General features: G+C 38.7%; 1 protein-coding gene across 5 annotated transcripts in view; it reads right to left on the bottom strand.

Moving 5' to 3' along the window:
* The window catches only part of CAMK4 (calcium/calmodulin dependent protein kinase IV), a 245,869-nt gene that overhangs the window by 10,655 nt on the left and 212,643 nt on the right, over positions 1–22,571 (bottom strand). For 3 of the 5 annotated variants that reach the window (XM_082723731.1, XM_082723730.1, XM_082723732.1), the window contains 3 exons: positions 19,801–19,927; positions 14,917–15,069; positions 3,521–13,519 (listed from right to left, as the gene is read on the bottom strand). In XM_082723731.1, coding sequence (XP_082579857.1) covers positions 13,088–13,519; positions 14,917–15,069; positions 19,801–19,927 — 712 coding nt within the window. In that variant the 3' untranslated portion in view covers positions 3,521–13,087. Of the gene's footprint in view, positions 1–3,520; positions 13,520–14,916; positions 15,070–19,800; positions 19,928–22,571 lie in introns of those variants that run through there. The other 2 variants (XM_082723728.1, XM_082723729.1) reach the window with 1 other exon arrangement.

The following is a 22,571-nucleotide window of genomic DNA, read 5'->3' as shown; positions in this document are numbered from 1 at the left end:
TTCTTTTTACTGTTCATTGAGGTTGGATGTATTTGAAATTGTAGACTTCTACATGTAAATTTATCTCCCAGTAAAAATACTTTTCTTTCTTTTTCTCTCTCCTCCACCTTTCTTTACTAACTGAAGGGCATATTATCAGCACTCATGATGAATTAATTTCACATTTCAAACTAAAAATTTTGTAACTGAGGTTGCCTCTGGGGAAAATAGGAAAACATTGTACAACTTAAGCCCTTAATTGTTTGTCAAACTTCTGGATATGAATCATTTATTTTGATATAAGAGCTTTACCTGTTGACTCAAGAGCACACTGGTGCCTTTAGAATCAGTGGTTAAAATCCAGATCCTTTTACTTACATGGATCCTGCAGCTCTCTCCACCTTATGGATAAATTTTGAAACCCAGAGGAGTTAGCAGACTTTACCAGGTTTCCATCAGAATGTGTGTCAGATAATCACTTGTCTGGTATATCTCCCTTGCCTTTCTTACTTAACAGCTTCTAGAAGGTGGGATCTGAGCATACAAGAAACACAGGAAGTTGTAATTTTAGTTTCTTCATTATTTTGTTGTTTCCAAAGATTTTACATGTATAAACAAAAGTCCATCTCATATAATTCAATAAAAGCTATACTATATATAAATTTTATTTTTTAAGAAGTTTATAATTCTTTTATGAGCCAGTATGTAAAACTTGAACCTTTAATAAACTAAAAGCATGTTTTAATATAAATAAGCTGTGTATTTATTTTTAAATTGGTATGAAAAATATCAGAATAAATCACTGATGCAAACCAAGTTGCTTTAACTTTCAGTATTGAAAAATAGTTTCTCATATGTGAACTTAAAATATGTAATGTAACTCCTTATTTTATTTATTTATTTGACAGACAGAGATCACAAGCAGGCAGAGAGGCAGGCGCAGAGAGGAAGGGAAGCAGGCCCCCCACTGAGCAGAGAGCCCAATATGGGACTCGATCCCAGGACCCTGAGATCATGACCCGAGCCGAAGGCAGCGTCTTAACCCACTGAGCCACCCACGTGCCCCACTCCTTATATTCTTATAAAAGAAAAATATAAACTGGAAAATAAGGATTAATAATTCATATGCTAATCCCTCACCAGAGTCTCATAGAATATTAGCCCAAATACTGCCGAATTTTCATTTGCTATTGTATAACCAGGATGATGAAGGTGTCCTTCCCTTATAGTAACATATACAGTTCATTGTACATATATTTAAATAATTGTGTTAACTTGATTAAAAATTGTGAGCATTTCATTTGAAGTTGAAGAAAGCTGGAAGTGTTAACACAAAGAGACTCGATCTGTGTTATCAGGAAGTAATTATGATGCTGTGGGCAGGATGCAGTAGAAAATATGATTATTAAATGGTTTAAACAAACCAAGTTATTTTTCTCATTTAATAATGAATCTGGATATAGGTAATTTGGTGTTTATCAGCTCAAAGATGTCAGGGCCAAGGATTCTACAGTTCTCTTTCTCTCATAATGATGATTGACTAGCTCTGAAACTTAGATGCGCATTCAAGTTAAGAAGCAGGGGAAGGCTGGGCACCACCCATTGGTCTCTTATCAGGAAAGCAAAAACTTTCCCAGGAACCTAGGTTTCCAGGAACCTAGCTTTCCTTTCCAGTACTCTCTGCCACATGACTATCACCCGTTGCTGAAGGGGTGGTTGGGGAGGCAAGCATAAGGATTTCCAGCCCCTTGAAGAGAGGGATGGTGATCAATGATTCTTTGGATAGCCAACCATAGCATCTTTTAGTGGATCATCTCTGGAGAGTGGGTGTAAGCCTCCTTCAGATGTCAATAGGAGACTGATAGACTACCAAAATAGAAATGAAAATAGCAAAGTAGTCATTTGCTTCATGAAAAATTTATTGGACCTCTTTTTCATGGCAGACACTACATACCTGTCCTTAGAAGCAATGGAGCTTCTTCTGTACATGGTTAATTAATGGCTGGCATCACATGGTGGTCAACACACATGACCTTTGTTTCTATTACCTCGTAATATTTTCAGATTATATAATAGATACTGTTATATTACAGATAATAATAGGAAATGTTACTTTATTCCTCTGGAGCAAAGGATCTACTATGGACGAAGACTTTGGTAAGCTATGAGATGACAGAAAATAGCCAGAAAACAGGAACTGCCAATGTGTCCCAGGAGGTGGAGGGTAGAGCCATGCGAGCTGTGTTATCAGCTGTGCAGGTAATTAAGGGGCTGTACTGTTCTGCTGGTAAAAATGTTGGAAGTGTAGTGTGAAAGTACTAAATAAGGCTTTTTATTCCTTATTTGGATAGTGTTCTTTTCCAACTTACATTTTGCTTTTGTGACATTCCTTGCATAAAAAAGCAGCTGGTTTTTTTTTTTTATTAAAGTAGTCCAGAGATTGTACAAAAACAAGGTTGAAATAAAAATATGTTTATATAATTAAAAATGGACTTGCAGATGGAAGAGGGTTTTTTCTTTCTTTCCTTTTTTTTTTTTTTTTTTCCCTCTAGCATTTCCCTCAGTTGAAAAATCACTGTTTAGAATAAGTGTATCTTCTCAAGAAAGCAAGGATTTTGGACCTAATGGTAATAGCAAGCTATAGTTCGGAGAGGAAGCCCTTTCCCCTCCGATGTTTCATACAAACGATTGATTGAAGGGCCATACTCAAGACTTGCAGTTCTTTTTACAACTCATGCAATCAGCTTCTTCAGAGTGAACGTGCACTTTTTTCCCTCTCATTCTCAGGTCCTGTGGGTTTGCAAGCATCATGAAGTGACCATTAAATACCATTTGATCTAGCAACTCCACATCAGGATTATTTCCTTAGGATAGATTTTCCACAACACAGAAAAGGCTTTATATACTATTACTGAGAAAAGAAAAAGAATTGAGACTGAATCATTATGCAACTATACTAAATTTTTGTGAACATTATTATATAGATGGTTGTGCTATAGGGATATGTTGGTACAAAAAATTTACAATATGATTACAAGTCTGTAAGAAAAAAGTAAACTAATGCTAAAGGAAAAACAGCAGTGCTTGCCTTTGGAAGGTGTTATGGTGACTTTGTACTTTTCTATAATTTCAAATTTTTATAATGGAAAATCTGTTTTTCTATGAAATGCTGCATTTAACTTTTATCCAGTGAACTGATTTTCCAGCAGTGAGAGCACTAGGCTCGGAGATGCGCAACCCAGATCTGTTTTCTTCTCGCCACTAACTGTGACCTCCAATAAGTCATTACCTCCCTGGATCTCACTTCTCTTTAATAAAAATGAGCTTGTTGGATTAAATAATGAATAAAGTCCCCTTTTAATTATAATAATTTTATGATTTTCATGACATCACCGTATAGTGTTTAAAGATGCTGTGAAATTCAAAGTGTAATTTTATCTCAGAGAATGGGAAAATAATTCAACTCTATTTCACAGGTACGGAAAATGTCCATCGTGTCACTCTCAAATTTCAGTAATGCTTCAAATGACAGAATGCAAGCTTTTGGTGGGCTCTTACATGATTTATTATCATACCGTACATGCAAATTGCTTTACAGAGTTCGCAGTAGGGAGGGATATGCTTCTTTTGGCATGCTCTGACATAGCTGGGTGAACTTAACACAAAGTAACATTGGCCCTGCCACATGTCACATCTTCTTTCATGTTCCTAGGAAACACCAAAAAAATGAGCATGTTTAGTCATTTAATCAGGTTATCCAACCTGAGTCCAAGAAGAAGCAGTTGTCTACGGCTCTCATGTCATCTGCCCCAGGCTTTGGGCCGCTGAGAGCGCCAAGGACTCTGTGTCCCATCTGTGGGGAGCAGGGACTCACCGTCAGTCACTGCACTGAAGAATAGGGAAGCTGAATCAAAAGCAAACAGGCATGATTTTGATGAATTCTCTACAAACATTTTCTGTATTTACATTATGGCCTAGGTCAGCTTACATGTTTATCTAAAAAATATTGTAATAGATCTCTGTATGAAGGAGTCAATAGCACCATGTTGACAGATTTTAGAAATGAAATGTTCACAGCTCCTTTTTCAGTACTTTTCAGACAGACATTGGGAAGGTGGCCTGTGACCTTGGCTGAGTAAACTGAAATATTTATACTTTATCTTTGTCCCCCAATCTTACATGCACTTATTTCTAGCTAATGACTGGCAGTCCAAACTACTGCACATGGAGGTTCCCCTGTATATAACAGTACTTGTCAATCAAATCCTCGGTGCTGCTCTGAGCTTATGTCCTGTTAGTCCAGGAAACTTTCAACAACCCACAAGTATAAATTTTTCTTCTAGGTCAGAGGAGAAAAGACATACCAGATCATTTCACAAGCCTGAAAAACCCCGGTAAGAAGTTCTTACCTTTCTCAATACCTTTCTCAATACCTGCTAACTTGGGTTTTCTATGCATTCACAGTAGCTCTTAGCTTCTCTTCATATCTCTTAAGACAGTATCTGTCTTTGCTTCTTTTCCATCCCTGGGATCATAGTCAACCTTTGTCCCTTCTTTGTCCCAACCTTGTCATTGGCCTTGAGGACTGATGCAGCCATTCACTAATCATAGACAATATCTGAGCCAAGCAACGTGGCAAGACTACTAAAAGGATATATAAGGTGTAATCTGACTCGGTAAATATTTTTAAAAAATAAATTTCTTGAAGATGGAAGTCAAATACTGCCTGCAGTGAGTGATGTAAAAAGGGATTTATAGAAGGGTGTATCAAGAGACAAAAGGGAGGGGAGGTAAGAGAGAGGCCTTGAGAGGACCAGCTTGATGTTTGGGGAAAGCAGTTGTGAAAATTACACATTTTGTTGCCAGAGACTTAACTTTTTATTACAAGTCATCTTGAAGTCTAAACTTTCAAGTGTGATTCTATCCCAATGGGGATCGTCCTTTCAGGTCTGATAACTTAAAGGTGAAAATAACTATGACAGAAGGAACCGTGACGTGGGCTTCTACTGGCAAAACTTCAGCAGGTGGTTAGGTGATGTTCTAGAGTCCCAGGGAGTTCTTCAGATATTGGGGTTTTGCAAAGCTTACTCAGAAATCACTCATTGTATGCTATTGTTTTTAGTGACAGAGGATTTGCTTCAACAGGTGACTTGAAAAATGTCTTTGATGTGTTGGCTGATTTTTTCATTCTACTTAGGAATGCACCAAATTAACCAATCTCTCTATAGGAGATCACAGAGGGCTAGATGCTCTGAGGAAATGCTGCACACTTATCTACCCAGACTAAGAAAGGAGGTCTAATTTAAACTTTGCACAAGATCCAAGACTTTCCTGCAGACTTAGTAACATTTCCCTGTAGAGTTTAGTCTTTCACATAGGTGCTGTTCCTTCACCAATGGGCCTGGCATTTCTCCACTCTGTAGATCTCTCAGCCAAACCTGCTGCCTTCTTCCCTCTCTGCAAAGCTTCTCCCCATCCTTCACATCCAGCCTGTGTTCCCATGAAGCTTTCCTGGAGCATCATTACAGGCAGAAGGGAGTTTCTCCTTCTTTGCATCCCTAGAGGACTTGCTGCCTGCTTAGATTTAGCACAGGTTATGTATGTACACCTGTATTTTTTCTCTTCCAACTACAAAGCTCACTCCTAGAGGGGAGCACTGGGCTCATCTCTAAACTACTTCATCATATATAAGTGTTTCTCAGTGAAAATTTACTGAGAAAATGGGTGCCTGGGACATACTGGAAAGCTTAAAAATTGGCACAGAATTTCCTTAAAATGTGCTTGTGAGGTAGGCCTAATATCCCCTAACCTAGTACTACTGTTTAGTGTCTGGTTCTGAGAAGAAATTTAGCTATTGACTTTATTCATTTCTAAGGGAAGCAGTGACCCAATTATTGAGAGAAATGTAGAAATGTAAATTTAAGTCTGAACAACTGCCTTTAAGGTCTGACGGATCATTTATAAAAATAGGCAGGTGGGAGCATGGACTCCTAATTTTTTTATCTCTTCCCTTTCCCATTCCACGGAAGTCTCCTTACATATAGGAACTGTGAGGAAGGAGCAGAAAATTCATCTCTTTTTTTATCCTGAGTTCTATAGTGTATCCTGGTGATACATCTTATTAATTATTGCAACAGTTTAAAGAAAACGGCATATTGTTTAGTCAGTCATGACATTATCTTAGATGTTCCTGATAAGAAGCTGATAATAGGTTTTCTAGGCAAGACCTCATTTGTAACCTTTTGGCTACAGATGTTCAAAGTCAACAAAGGTCATGGATGCCTACATTTCTCAATATCTGGGCTATCTGCTTCCCTTAAGGCAGATATTGTGGAATGAATCATTTCTCTGTGACACAAATAGTACCGCACCCTCCTTGGATTTCTGAATATGTGAGAAAAGTAAAAGCGAGTATTTATTCAAGGCCCTCTCTTTTCAAAGAAATGAAGTATCTCCCAGATCACTGAGATTGGAAAGTAGCTTCCTTACATAAAAGAATTGGCTGTCTGCCTCCCCCTGCCATGGTCATAGAAAGCTACATAATAATAAAGCATATTATTTCCTAAAAATGATTAAATGAAAATCCAGCAGATATAAAATTACTTAAGAACATTCTGAAGGATTCAGAACCAAAGGGCACTCTTATTTCTTCATTTACTGAAGTAACAGCTGAAGATTGACTTAAATGTGAGCAAATATCAGTATAAGAAATCATTTTCATGATTTTAAATATAGCGATCAAATTTCTAAAACATGCTCAAAATGCTAGAAATCTTTTTAATTCTCCTCTTTCTTAACCAGGTCATTTCATACTCTAAATTTCTTTTTTCAGGAATGATGCAATTTGGAATTTTTAGTTCTGTAGGGATATTTCATTGTTATGTTGTACATACAGCAAGCACAATTATTGTTGTGAGGCCATCTGCAACAGAAACAAAGCTCTCCTGCTTCCTCTGGGAATAAGAACCTTAAGCTTAGTAGAGGAAACCATGGGAATCAATATGCCTAGATGTCAGCAAAAAAGCATCTGGTGCTTTGAAAGACCAGGGTCATCAGGTTTGTTTTTTTTTTGTTGTTGTTGTTTAATGTTTTGTTTTGTTTTGTGTTTTCTGGTAGAGAGAGAAACATTTTAGGCTTTGCTGGGCAATCCGATTCAGTGTCTCTTAAAACTTCTCAGCTCTGTCCTAGTGGTGTGAAAGCAACAGACAATATATAAATAAATGAGCACTGTCGTGTTCTAATAAAAACTTTATTTATAAAAACAGGCCTCTGGTGGATTTGGTCTGTGAACCATAGTTTGCCTCATTCCTAAAAATCGTTCTTTGGAGATTTAAAGTTATTTCCTTGGGTAATGATGTGGAAATTGCTTTTTTAAAAATGTACATATAAGTTTTATGCGTATTTCATAAAAACCATAGATAAAAGAATGATTGATATTCAAATAAGAAAGTATAAACAGTAGCTTCTAACTCATGTATACTAATAATACCTTCTCCTTGATACGCTTAGTTCACTTGGCATAAGGAATTACTTAAACCCGTCTGCTGTTCCCACTCAGTGAACTCACAAGAAATTTTAAAATTTCAAGGGAAATAGAGCAGTATCTATCAGATATGGAATACAATACTACTATTATGTTGTGTGGGCCTACCTAATTAATAAATAGACATGTTAGATAATTTTTTTGGCTTTAGGAGGACTGAGAAATATGAAATAATACTGAGATGAAGGGTGTATGAATAGAAACACCTTGAGAACTTATAACTCAAGTAATAACCTCGATTATAAAAAGTAAACAAAATCATAACTCATGAATATGCTATTTGTACTCTATGTTACTATGAGTTGCTACATGATAGGCAATAAAACAGGTCAGGTTAACAGGAGGCAGTTATGACAGTTTTCAATTTATAGTCATATTTTTATCTTTTACAAACCAGATGAACTACTATACATGGTTCAAGGAAAGGACAAAGAAAGGACCAACCTAGTAGATTTGTATCCACAAATTGTTGTCAAAGTGAGAACACTTAGGGAAAAAACAGCTTTCAAAAATTCTAATGTGAAGCCTATTGTATTTGAGTGCCCCCAAATAACCTCCTAAATGGAAAAGAAATACTATTTTTAAATGACTGAAGATTAAATAGCTGTCATTTTTAACAATGGGTCATAGCAAAGATTACACAGATGTAAACATTCCATATCCATGGATTTTCCGGGTCAATCTTCAAAATGTGCTGAAAATAACTATTAAGAACAAGCATGATTGTGTAGCCTTAGCGTTGCTGTTCAGAGTTTCAGACTAAATTCTGGGCCACCAAGGGCCCTGCATTTCTCCAGCAAGTCTGGGATCTTCCTTCCAGGTTTTAGAAGATATCACAAGCTGAGAGGGCAGCCTGACAGCCAGAAGGATGGAACAAAACATTGATTTGGGACAAGTGGTAGCAAACCAAGATATGGGAAAGGGTAGCTGACTGGTGGAGTCCCATTTTTTCATTACTGAATAATGGCAATATACCAATATTCAAATAGCATCACTTTCAGTCATGGCATGGGAAGAGGTTTCTTTCCATTTTGGGCTCATTTAAGCTCCACCAGGTCGGACACCTGGAGTCTTCTGAGTAATGTCTGATTCCTGCAAAGGAGTCAGATGGTCCGCTCTCATTCAAGGCTTCCATCTTGCTCTAGGTGGACCTCTGGGCCAGGTGATAGGGAAAAGGCGGAGTCTTGAAGGATGTTAAAATCATGCAATCAAATCCTCTAGAGTATATCACAAGCATTTATGAAAATCGGAATTTTAAACAAGCCAACATAAATTAGTCAAGTTTGTTATTGCTCTCCAAGATAAGTATATAAATGGTTGGGCTTTGTGAGCTGAGATTGTATTATCTGACCTCAGGTGATATCTGAAAGGAGTAATAACGACAAAAACTGGCCCTTAGTAGATCAGAATGTAGAAAGAGAAAATGCTGAACTTGGTAACCATGGTGGGTAGCTGGTATCTCTCCAGTGGTCTTTTTTTCCCTTATTTGTCAAGGAGCCAGAAACTCACCCTGAGTTGTGCCAGGGGAAGAAAAGGACTTTAAAAAAAAATGTATAGAAAGTTATTGGGTACATTTCTGCTTATCATATGGTTATGAATATTATGCCATTGTGTTTGCATGCACATAAATGTTTCTAAAAAACACCGATGACATACAGAGATTCTAGCCATTAAGCAGTATTTAACCAGTAAATGCTCAGATGATAAAAATGACCCTAATCAGGAACATATCCATGATGAACATTAAGGAAATTGGAATATGACCTAATAGACAGTAATTGCAAGGATATTACAAATCCTATTATGTAGGCAAATGTCTGGAAACTTTGCACCGTCTGAAGTAGACCTACATAACCAGACCGAATACTCTGCAATGACAAGTAAATTACATAATGGCATTGTAGTTATGTAAATGACTCTGCTCATTATATTTATTTCAGTTTTATGTGGCATCAACCTTCATCCAGAAAAACCGAGTGCTGATTCACTTCGTTGACTTTTTTTCCTTTTTTCTTTTTTCATTTACTTTGCAAGAACAATCCTAAAACCGAATAAATGATTTACTAATTTTATTCTTTGCCTTTTCTGGCATTTACTTCTGTTTTCCAATTTGAAATGCAACCAGATGCTTCTGTGGAATAAAAACTGAATTATGAAACAAAATGGCTCTCTTTAAATCTTCGGTCTGTAGGCAACCCACCAGCAGTTACCTTGCATGGAAAACTGGAAATAAAGATTGCTAGACATTCTAAATTACAAAATGTGTTTAAAATACTATGTAATTGAGGTCACAGTAAAAGGCAAGCTATCCCTTTCTTTTTTAAGTTTGCCACTAAAAATGGCTATAGAACCTTGAGGATTATTCTAAAATAGCAGTATGTAAGAAAATTCTAAGTCTTTTGAATCCATGTATAATGGCAGTGTTGATTAAATCGTTCTAAGGAAATCTAAAAAATGCCAGCTGGTGATCATTCCCATTTTGGGGGTTACTGGGATATCATCCTCCTCCTCATCATATAATCTTTATCATGCAAATTTAGTATGTTTCAGTAGATTTGTAGAAAGAAAGATTGCCTGTTAGAAAATGATGCCCAGCTTAGTCCAGCCCTACAAAATCCTATTAACATTTTTTGTGCCTTCCCTCCTGAATGGGGGCCCATGGTTTGCTCACAGTAAATTTTCATACTATGTATGAATACTATTCATACTATGTAAAATACTATTGGCTACTCGGGAGACTCTAGCCGGTGGTCAAGATTCCAGGGCCCAAAGGAGGATTCGAAGCCAACAGACAATTTTGCAATGCCCAGGAAAGTACTGTTTTCTAAAAGTCGTGTTGGGAAACATCCCTTTGAAGCACACGATTAAGCAGATGTGGCCAAGAGTTTTCACTTATTTCAGTCTATGACACTTCTGAACCATTTTCTTTTTGGCCTCCTACCAGCTCATCCGTGTGAAACTGAGGCAGCTCAAATCCAAGCACTGGCAATCCATGTGTCATCTTGCTTAAGAATGACTATAGAACAGTTTTGTTCTAATACATTAGCCACTAGTCACATGTGGCTATTGAGCACTTGATGTACTAAAGGTATAACATGTACTCCTGATTTTGAAAACTTAGTATAAAAATTCAAAATATCTCATTGAGTTTTCATATTATCCATTGGAATAACAGTACTTGTTCTAGATGATAACTTCTACAATCGTATTATTCTAATTTCTACCTTATTTATGCATTTGTGGGACAAATGAGCTCTTAAAGTTTGAAAAAAACCAGTGGGATTCCAGTTAGACTTTTTTTAATGGGAAAAGAATTTAAGATTGTCTTTCTTCATGGCTCCTGTTACACGGGGCCCAGAGGCACAGTAAGGCCTGAGCGATGGAATGACAGGACAACTGCCTTCCCTTGGAACAGTGGGCCAGGAGGGGCAGTATGTACTGATCTTCCAACTAATTACCACTTCTAAAAAGATCCATTTCCCTCTCTTCTTTCCTTTGCCAATATATGGAACACTTACCCTGCATGCCTGTTAAGTCTCATTAGGAAAAGTATACCAGGCAATGCCCTTCTTACATGGAAATGTTAATGCTTAGTGAAAAAGGCATTCTTAAAGATTAAAAATAGTGAGCCCTTTACAATTACTAACATGGAAATTCCGAGAGAGGATAAAGAGGGAAGGAGAGAAACGGGGAAGAGGATAAGTGCTCTCCACTAGCTAATAAAAATAAATCAAAACAAAAAATGTTCTTCTGAACCCAGATGATGTTCCCTTAGGGGCTTTTTTCCTTTGTCCACGTTGGTCAACTGCCAGGCCCCTAAAAGAGGGATGATGAGAAATCCTACCTTTTCTTCTTTCAAGAAGGAAGTTTTGCACTTGGAAAGCAGAATGTCTCCCAAGGTCCAGTAGCCCCCAGGAACCGGAGATTTAATTTCGTTTTCCAATTTCACAGTTTTGAGGAAGAGCCAAAATAATTTAAGATCTTTTTTTGATAAGGATTTTTCTGTGACAGTCATTTTTACTGTCCATTATTTTGGTCTTTGAGAATATTTCTTTTTTAAAACTGAGGAAACTTTAAATTGTGATGCATAAATCAATAAAAATGTTCACTTCAACTCAAGCTAGAAATAGAGGTCCTTGAAATTTAAGTGTGATTTCTATGGGGGAAAAGTGTTCATATGAAAATCAAAGAAAAATACTTTGAAAAAAATCATGGTGAATTATTAGGTCTAATAATTCTATTAGGTCTAATAATTACAGTTTCTCATGAGTCTGCTTTGAAATCAATGCTTTCTTTTCATTTTTTTGAGGTAAATAAAATGCTGCACTGTCCTAAATTTCTTGGCATGGAAACTAAAAATTACATGGTAAAATTTGGGCAATTCTATTCCAAGTATGAAAAAAAGAAAAAACAGATTTTCAGAAATATCTTTCGTTCATAAGCAATAGTTCATAAGGTAACTATCAACTGAAGGAAAAAAGGAATTTCACAAACAAAAGTTTCCTTAATCTAGTTAAGTTTATAATGAATGATCTTATAATGGAATATTATTCTCACTCTATTCAGACATAGGACACCAGCCTGTGGGGTAGATTTTTCTGAATATTTGAAACGTGATAATTGTAGAGTTTATCCATAAAACTGTCACTGTCTTTAAAGTTGTACAAACTCATGAGTAAATCCAATTTTATAAAAATGACAAGCAGTCAACTTTTGTGAGTGAAAGTTCAGGTCTTAGCCCCTCTTCTTCCCTCAATTTCCATAGCCCACCTTAATTGTTCTCCATGAGAAAGAAACTGCCATTAGCAGGGGAAGGAAGGAATATATTCCTCAGCAGGAGTTTGTAAAATACCTTCTCCAGGTAAAATGGCAAGAATTTGTGATAGGACGTTTTTGGTTATTCATAATATAGTATGTATAAATAAGGACAAAATAAGAAAGTATTCTCTACATAAGCTCTAAGTGCATTCTGTTTCATGACCCTTAAGTATGCTTCAATTTCTTACCATTGTAAGTGGGGATTTTTTTTTTTTTTTGTACGTATCATGAAACTGTAGCCTGTAACCATCTCCTTGTAAACAGTTTGAACACATTGGACAGTTTGAGCACATTGAAAAGTATGATATCGTGAATGCAATGGGAACACATCTTAGAGCACTACCTAATATTAGTGAAGCGAGAGTTGAAAGGAATTACTGCTTTATGAAGAAATCCAAAGGATGTATGATGACTAGGTTTTCAAAGCAATAACAATTTACTAGTTACTTCAATGTGTGCTACTGGTCCCTGAACATGTATGTTTTTAAATGTTATGTTGTGTTTACTTGTGATTTCAAATTTAACTCCTCGGCATTAGGTATCCGTTGCATACCATAGAAGACACTATTTTTTCATAAAGCAGTCACATGCATGAATTTAGGATTACCAACTGATAGATATGTATTTTTTTTTGCACCTCAAAAAACAGAATCACTATAGTGCATATCATGCTTCCACACCTTCCTTGCTGAAGGACAAAATGCATAAGATGCCAGAATTTGACTTCTAGATTGAGAAGAAACCAGATCAGTACTCTGGCAGGATCACATCATTTTGCTGAGCTCCAAATCCCAGAGCTGGGTTTTCTTGCCCCTCTTTGGGGGCTGCTGCTTCCTCCGTGGTCTTCAGCTTCTCCTCTGCTAAGCCCTCCTCTATTTCCAGGTCAGCCACCTCTATCCTATCCTCTAGTGCCTGGGGCACCATGTTGGTAGCATTTCTATCAGCATCTTTTACTTCCCCTATGGCCTGTACCTTCATCAGCTCTGCCTCTGCCCCCTCAGCTGCCACTTGGGCCCCACCTCCTTGAACTTCCTCTCCTTCCAAAATAGCTTTAACAGCTTCACTGCCATCCTGGGTCAGAGATGATGCTTGGCTAGCCTTCTGGCTCTCTTGGATGCCGCTGTGGCTGCTGCTGGCGCTCCCCAGCCGGGAAGAGGCCACTACGGCCTTCACTGCTGCCTGATGGGAAACAGAAAAGTGTCAGGTGTTACTTCCACTTAAAATCTTGAATCAGAGCTCAATCTCACCTTTGCATTTAGGGAGTTTGTTTTATCTGTTTTATATTTTCAAAATATATTCCAAGATGGTTGAATGGAAACTTCTCTGAAGAATGAACAGCAAAATCTTTTTAATTTCAGGCCTACTGTATTTAATCATCTGGACAAATGAAAGCTTCCATTTGTTTTCAAATATTTTGGACTTCGTTTCCCAAAGTGTTTTCATGGAACACTAGTATTACACAACAAAAGAATTCCACAGTCAAGTTTGTTTGAGAAGTCCTGGGTTATGTCAAAGTTATTTAATCCAAGGTATTTCAAAGCAGTTTGATCGCACAACTTTTAAGGTTTATTTAGTCTTTATCAGCCTATAAGTGATGGCTAAATAGAATATTATTTTTGACCCTCATCTGTTCTCTGAAATCCTCTGCAGATATAGTAAGTCCTAAACACCATTATTAAGAGAAACCCATCTAATATATATTCCATATATATACTATACAAAGATATATTTTGGATATATCATAAGAATTATATTTTAGATATATCTTATATATCTACATCATGTGAATTACAGATGTCCTTTGAACAACATGGGTCTGAACTGCAAGGGTCTACTTATGTGCAGATTTTTTCAACAGACACACTGAAAAATTTTTTGGAGATCTGTAACAATTTGAAAAAACTTACAAAGTGTGCAGCCTAGAAATACCCAAAACATTAAGAAAAAATTAGGTGTTATTTTAAGAATACAGCACATAATATATATAATATCCAAAATATGTGTTAATTGACTGCTATTGGTAACGGCTTCCAGTCAACAGTAGGCTATTAGTGATTAGGTGTTTGGGGAGTCAAAAGTCATACATAGATCAACTGTGTTGAGTAATTGGTGCACCTGACCCCAGCATTGTTCAAAGGTCAATTGTATTTTAATTTTATCAAGTATGGGAATTTATTTATATTACAAGATACAGTTTTTTAAAAAGTTTCCCAATTTCCACTTATTTAGAAAGAAGGCAACTTTCAAAATGAGTATCAGTTTCCTGAGCAATGCTGTTGAAGCAGTACACTCTTAATTAAATGAGAAGCAGTGATTATATATTTGATGAGTAATTCTCAACCTACAACGCATTTCCCTTTATTAACAATGAACTCTTACGAGAGAATAACATGACTGTCAGTGGCTTTACACAAGTATTGCTGGGATTTCAAGGCAAGATTTTCCCTGGTACTACAGGAGATGAATAATATTATTAGATGAAGAATAATGGAATTATCTTTAATAGTTCAAGCTAAGAAAGAGAGTAACAAAGAAAAAACACAAAACAAAACAGAGCAAAACAAAACCTATCTTACCTTGAGCTTGCGCCGGGCATTGAATTCTTGGAGCTTCTTTTGAGCAGTATCCATGTGTACAAAATTGGCAGCTTTACCTGTGACCCATGGATGCTGGAGAGCTTGGAAGGTAGTCAGGCGTTTCTTAGGATCCAGAACAATTAGTTTTCTGACCTGAAATGATAAAGAACCATTTCTTAGGGAGATTCTTATGGTGACTCAGGCTTGCCTCTCAGCCTGTGAGCGTTTAGGTCTTACTCTATTTCCCTAGCAGTACCACTAACTATACATTAAAAAAAAAAAAAAAAAAAAAAAAAGCTTTTCAGTGGTCACTGTGAGGAGAATTTCAGGGAGCAGTGGTTGAGGAGGTCTGAGAGACAGTGGCTTGTGCCACCTGAGAGGCCAGGCAGGCAGGCAACTTCCAAGAGAGGTCAAAGAAACAGGTTCTTGGTTGCCTGTGGACTGGAAGGTCTTTGAAGGAGAGCCAGCATCTGAATAATTCTAGGCTGCACTTAGCACCACTTAGAATTCAGAACTTTGGATGAATAGCAATGGAGATGGAATCGTGCATTCATCATGCTTTCTGTTGGGATTTTTTAAAAAATTTTTATTTATTTATGAGAAAGAGAGAGAGCGCAGCAGGCAGAGGGAGAAGAAGGCTACCGGCTGAGCAGGGAGCCCGATGAAGACCTCAATCCCAGACTCTGGTATCATGACCTGAGCCAAAGGCAGACGCTTAACTGAATGAGCCACCCAGGTACCCCATCTGTGGGGATTAGGTAGTAACAAAGGGATAGTATCAGTCTTTATGCTTATCCCATGATTCCATGATAAAATTCATTCTAATATCTTGAAGGTTTTGAAGGAATAGGCCAAGTGTTATCAGGGGTTTAGGGACATGATTTGTTTAAAGTACTAAATTCAACCCATAGCAGACCATTCTGAGAATGAGCAGATAATAAACAGCCAGGAAGATCAACCAACAAAATAATCCCTGGCCCTGGGCTCAGACAGGGTGACATGGAATGAGGTAGAAACTGCTTAAAGTTAGGAGGCATGTTCAAGCCCCCGTTACATCTCTTACCCACTTTTGTAACTCTGGACAAAGACCGACATATGAATCGAGAGCCTGAACATTCTCCTAGGCCTTTTTCTTATATGTTCTTTTCTCCACCTCATTCCTTTGTAAATACATTCTTACATACATATGAAAATCTTTAAAAACTTGTGTAATTCTTCCCATAACCTTATCAACTTGGAACTAGTAGCTCTAATTCATAAATGAGGGATGGAAGGAAGTTCAGAAAGATTCTGTGCCTTAACTGAGGCCAGATAGCTTGGAACTGGTGGAAGTTCTATTCCAATCAAGATCGGTCTTACCTCAGAGCTCATTTTGTGGCTGCAACACCACAGTGCCTCCAAGGTCAGTCCACCCTCTGGCCTTCATCTGCCCACGGGGCAAATGGGGGCTTCGGGGGATGTAAGGCCCGAGGTCTTTTCTAACTCTGTTCAGCTAAGAAGAACTGAATGCAGGCTACTGCAATCAGGCAGTAAATCACATGAAGAACAGATACCTGGTTCTCCTCTTACTTCTTTTCTGCAAAAGTTGCAAAGAAATGTGGATTGGGGGTAGAGAGGGTTTGTAGAGGACAGAGATGTGAGGCTGCTTAGGCTAAAAATCTGAGAGGAGGTGGTGGGAGGTACAGGTGATTAAGGAAAAGGAATGCAGGGCAGTAAATAAAAATCTGATTGCAGTCATAGCTGTCACCTGTGGGAAACTGTCCAAGTAAGTTTGTATAAATGGTAACTAATCCTTGACAACAATGCACAATGAGATCTTTCCCTCCCATTTTCTAATCATCCTTATCATTACCATCCTCCTCCTCCTGAAAATACAAAGAATTTACTGAAAGTCAGTAAGTGCCCCCCAATTCCCATCTGTCAGTGTTAATCTTTACATTTGAAGAGATCAATGCACTGAACTGTTAAACTCACTGAAGGTCTGAGAGCCCCAGTGACCTTGCCAAGATTCAACCCCAAAGCCTTGCCATGATCCTACAGCCCCCTTACAACCTGACCCCATCACTCATGGGCACTGTTCCCCTGGTGATTTCAGAATGGATGTGGGTGCTGCTGATAAGAACACATCAGTGGTACTCAAGGATTCCTTTAATGCTGAAGTTTTACAAACTTATTAGCTCAAAGGTAGGATTTAGATGAATGAAGGAATATCAAAGCTAACCCTCTTACCCATTTAGGTTTTATTGGCGATGAAAAGACAAGGCAGGCAGGCTGCATAAAGAACTGTTAGGGTGTTAGTTGGTAGTAGTCAGTTAACCTGCATTATAGCCCCTAAGTCTCCCAACAATCTAGAGAAAGGTACTGGGATCATCCCAGAACAGAAAACTAGGGGTGTCTGGGTGGCTCAGTTGTTAAGCCTCTGTCTTCGGCTCAGATCATGATCCCAGCATCCTGGAATCGAGCCCCGCATCAGGCTCCCTGCTATGAGAGAAGCCTGCTTCTCCCTCTCCCACTCCCCCTGCTTGTGTTCCCTGTGCTGCTGTCTCTGTCAGATAAATGAAATAAAATCTTAGAAAAGAAAACTAAAGTAGAGAGAATAGATAACAAGGCCCAGGCCACACCTCTAGGTTATAAGGAAGAGGGTCCTTGAATCCAGGTGTGTCAGACCTTAAAAAATCCATGGTCTACTTCCTGATTCATCGTTTTATTAAAAAAAAAAAAAAACAAAAAAAAAAACTATTGAGTCTGTACTATAGGCCCAAACGGTACTAAGATCTGGGTACACATGCCTTGACCTCTACCAGAACTTAAAATCTAGCTAAGGAAGCTCTTTCCACAAGTAAATATAAGTCACAACCATCATTAAAGAGAAGGCTAGTGGGCAATAGAACAATGTGACAGAAGGAACAAAGCAGTTGTGGGAAGGAGGAACTGCTGAAGGTAGGCAGACAAGGCCACCTGGAGGATGTCACATGGCAACTAGGGCTTGTAAATAAGACTTACCCATGCAAGAGGGGTGTGTGTGTGTGTGAGAGAGAGAGAGAGAGAGAAAGAGAGATGGTGGGAAGGGAGAGGGAGGAAGGAAGGAGGGAAGAACAGTACAAAGCAGAGGAAAGAGTAGTGGCCCACACCCTGAGCTATCCTGATGAGGGTTGGGTTGGTCTGGTGCCCTGGAGTGAAGTGCACCAGAGGACAGCGTTGTGAAATGGGCGGCATGGGCAGGGCAGTGGACTCTCAACCCGACCAGGTGGTGCTGTGTATATCTGATTACAGATTTTGGATTTTATCCTAAGAGCCTCAAAGCAGGAGAGTGACAGGAGGTGATTTATTTATTAGGCCCTTCCTCTGAATCCTGTGTGGAGAGTGTACCTAAACTTGCCACGGAGGCAGGAGGGCCACAGGGGAGGTTCTGGCAGTGGTTCCGCAGGAGAGGCCAGGGCTGACGGGGGCAGTGGTAGTGGAGTGGAGGGAAGTGGGTGGATTCAAGAGGTGTTTAGGAGTGTGGGGCCTGACTTGAGGGGGAAGTTGGGAAGATGTCTCCACACATCGCACACATTGCCTCTCTGCCTGGCTGTACTGCAAAGTCATGGTCTACAGGGGTTTGCTCCACGAAAGAACATGGATGGGAAGAAAGAAATGTTTGGAGGGAAAAGAGCAGAATTCAGAATTCTCCTTTACCCTCCAAACATCTTTTCTTAGAAAAGATCCTAGAAACCTGGATCATTCATTCTGCTGGGAAGCTGTGTGACTTTGAACAATCATTTCACCTCTCTGGGTTTCGGCACCCTCAAGTCTGGTTGTGTTTTTTTGTTTGTTTGTTTTTTAACTTATTTATTTAAGAGAGAGAGAGCACAGCACAAGCTGAGCAGGGAGCCTGAAGATGTGGCGCTAGATCCCAGAACCCTGAGATCATGACCTGAGCCAGCTTAGTGACCTTAACTGACTGAGTGACCCAGGTGCCCCCAGCACCCTCAACTTTAAATGAAGGGAAGACTAAATGACTGATAAGATCCTTTTGAGAGCTACTAGCCTTCTGTGGTTCAAAAGTCAACTCTTAGCTATTTCTGTGTGGCTTTTCTCTAGAAGAATGACGGTTATTGCTTTCATCTCGTGCTAGTATACCCTTTATTTTAGAATAGGTGGGCCATCTCCCCAGAATGTAGGTCATTCCTTTATGCAAATAAACTTCAATATTAGCTTAAGCAAGGACCCAAATAACACAAACAAAAAACCAAACAAAATAAATTATCAGTAGAGTGTAACTTGTTTATGATGCCAGCAAGGCGTGTAAGGGACTTGTGCTGTTATTGGGATATTTCAGCAAGTTTGTATAATCAAATCTAGGTAATCTAGGCAAGCCATGTTAAAATGGAATTCCAAATTATGCCTGAATTTACCCAGTACAACTGACTTCAAAAGCAAGGTTTTACATTGACTAGGTGGTAAAATCTCACTAATTAACAATGCAGTAATTTTTAATTGTGATAATTCAGCAAGTGATGAGTTAAGCATACCTGTTTTTCATTATCTACAAGAAAAATATATTATGTACATTGTTTTATTAAAAATGCAATTATTAAGAGGGGAAAATTTTAAAAAGGACACTGCCCATTAACTAGTTAAAAATGAATGTGAAGGGGCACCTGTGGCTCAGTGGGTTGGGCCTCTGCCTTTGGCTCAGGTCATGATCTCAGGGTCCTGGGATCAAGCCCCACATTGAGCTCTCTGCTCAGCGGGGAGCCTGCTTCCCCCCCTCTCTCTGCCTGCCTCTCTCCTACTTGTGATCTCTGTGTCAAATAAATAAATAAAATCTTTAAAAAAAAAAAAAAGAAAGAAGAAGAAGAATGTGAAGATTTTACTTCATTTTGTTTTGGTCTCACTTACCAGGTCCTTGGCATTTAGAGATACTTCATCCCACCAGGGGGAGATAAAGTAGTATTCACAATTCAGAATTCTCCTGAACATGAACTGATCACCTCTTTCATCATAGAATGGTTCAAATCCACAAAGTCTAGAAGGACAAAAAATAGAGAATAAAATGTCTTTAGAAGCCTAAATATATTTCATCAAATTTTTGCAGAAATTCCAGACTGCCCTTTCCAAGCTTTCTGTTATGATTGCAAGTCTACGTAGTACAAGTATGTAACTGCCTTGTTATAAATCACTTTTGACTGTATAAATACACAATCATGTCTTCTGGAAGTAAAAACAGATACCAAACTGATTAAGAATTTCTACAAAGGAGGACACTGGGTGAAGTAGAGGAGAAGTGAGTTGGGGGAAATCGGAGGGGGAAACAAATCATGAGAGATTGTGGACTTTGAGAAACAAACTGAGGTTTTTGGAGGGGAGGGGGTTGGGGGTTGGGAGAGCCTGGTGGTAAGTATTAAGGAGGGCAGGTATTGCATGGAGCACTGGGTGTGGTGCATAAACAATGAATCTTGGAACACTTAAAAAAATAAATTAAAAATAATTTCTACAAAGAGTTTATAATAACATCAATAATTATGACACAAAACAACAATAAAGATAATAGCTAACATTATTATAACAGCTAACATTACATACTAATGACTTGCTATGGAATTTTTTTAACCAGGAATTGAGAAGACAGATTGACTAGAATTCCAATTTATTAGGAAGTGGAAGAATCAGGATTTTCTTTTTGAGATTTTAAAGGGTTGGTTGATTGATTGACTTTTTGTGAGAGAGACAGCGTGAACAGGGGAAGGGGCAGAGTGAGAGAGAGAAGCAGGCTCCCCAATGAGCAGGGAGCCTGAGGACTTGGGGCTTCATCCCAGGACCCCAGGGTCATGACCTGAGCCAAAAGCAGACACTTAACTGACTGAGCCACCTAGGCACCCAAGAATTAGAGGAGTTTTTGAGGGTAAAGAGATTAAGAGGTAGACAGACAGAAAAGATTTTTCAGTCATTTTTACTCAGCCCTATTCACTGAACTCCTCCACAGAAATGAGTCAAATATTAGATTTCCATCCCACTCCAGTTTAAATTTCAGAGTGAACAAAGACAGGAAGTTAGACTGTTGTCAGGAAATGGTCTTTTAGAACTTGACACAGTAAACACACACGGCCAACAGAGATGAGTAGCTAGAGTCAGTGCAGCCTCACGTGAGACCCTCACTTCTGTCTTAAAGACCCATGTTCACCTTCATTTTCTAGTAGGGGGTCAGCCTACAAATGAATGGGGAAAGTGGGAGAAGAGAACTAGAGAATCATCTCTGGCATCCTAAAGGGAGAGAGGAAAAGTGAATTGCTGTTCGGGGCCCACTAAAGCCTCCACTGTTTACAGACAGGTACATACAGGTTCTGAAATCACTAGGGATCAAAAGGAGACCATATAAAAGAAATCCCTACCAGGGCATGTGTTGTACTGGACAAAAAATGGGGGGTGGGGTGGAGAATGAACACGAAAAAAAAAAACCCAAAACATTCTCTCAAATTCTTCCTTCAAGCTGGCCAGGTTGGAGCAGAGCATGAAATGTTTGAATGTATTCTAATGTAGTGGGTTTCTAGACAGAAGCATTTTCTTACATCCTTTGCTCAGGGAACGTCCTGTTGGGAGAGTCTTTGTCTTTTTTAAATATTCTGGAGCCAGCCAGGAAAAGACAGGGTTTAGCAGTGCTGAGTCTCAGACTAGTGAGTCCCCCTGTCCACTGCAGCAGTCTACACAGAGAATCCTGCTGCCACATAAGGATAGAAAGGAGCCCATGTCCACACCTCGACAAGGAGGTAGCTCAGCCTTACTTGGCCATTCCTGTGCCATCCACAACACTAGAAAAGTATAGCTTATTCTTGGTTAGTTGTGGAGGAATTAGCCAATGTTCCAGGCTTAGTTTAAGAAAACTCATGTTTCTCCTTCTGGAAATCTAGAAAGAAACATGACAGTTCAGAAGGTACTCAGATGCCATTCTCACTTCTCAAACATGCCTGTGGATGTGTGCACTGTGATGGAAGTAAGAAGCTTATATCATGTCAGCCTGAAATGCCAAAAATAGAAGCAATGTGACACAGAGCAACACACACACATATACACCATGCAAAAAGCCTTCAGACATGGAAATATTTGAATAAAGACAATGATAGTTTAGGAGGATAGTAGGATTATACAGGCCTGAAGAGTGAAGGTATAATAAGGGGACCTTTAAGCCACTAGGCAGAACTGTGGTGTTGAAAGCTGAAAGAGAGAGTTTGAATCTTTGATGTTACTGATTCTGATTCTGACCTGAGCATTATAGTAGTTGCTTTTGTCTGTAGGTACAAAGGGTTTAGGTGTAAAAGGTAGAGGGGTCAGAATTTCTGTGAGAAACAACAAAATGGCTTTCATTCCCAGTCTATTGTCATACATAGAAATAGCAAGGTCATAGCACAAAATAGCCTTATGGAACTTTTAATAATAGTAAAGGAGATATATAGGTCCAATGGCACGATCTTGGAGAAGTGTCCCAGTGAACCTTCATCAGTTGTTAATAAACTACAGATTAGAGAAAACAACCCTGGGCTTAGGAGCTGACAGAAGTGAGGCCACACTAAAGGACATTAGTTGTAAGCAACGCTGATAATGTATTTTCATTTGAGAGCTACCACTGTGGACTTTGAGCCAACAACTATTAACTTAGTGACCTTATGTGAACCAGG

The sequence above is a fragment of the Mustela nivalis genome (genome assembly GCF_964662115.1).
Source record: "Mustela nivalis genome assembly, chromosome: 3".
Taxonomy (NCBI): domain Eukaryota; kingdom Metazoa; phylum Chordata; class Mammalia; order Carnivora; family Mustelidae; genus Mustela; species Mustela nivalis.
Note: the sequence above shows the minus strand (reverse complement) of the source record. Positions and strands in the feature narration are given on the sequence as shown.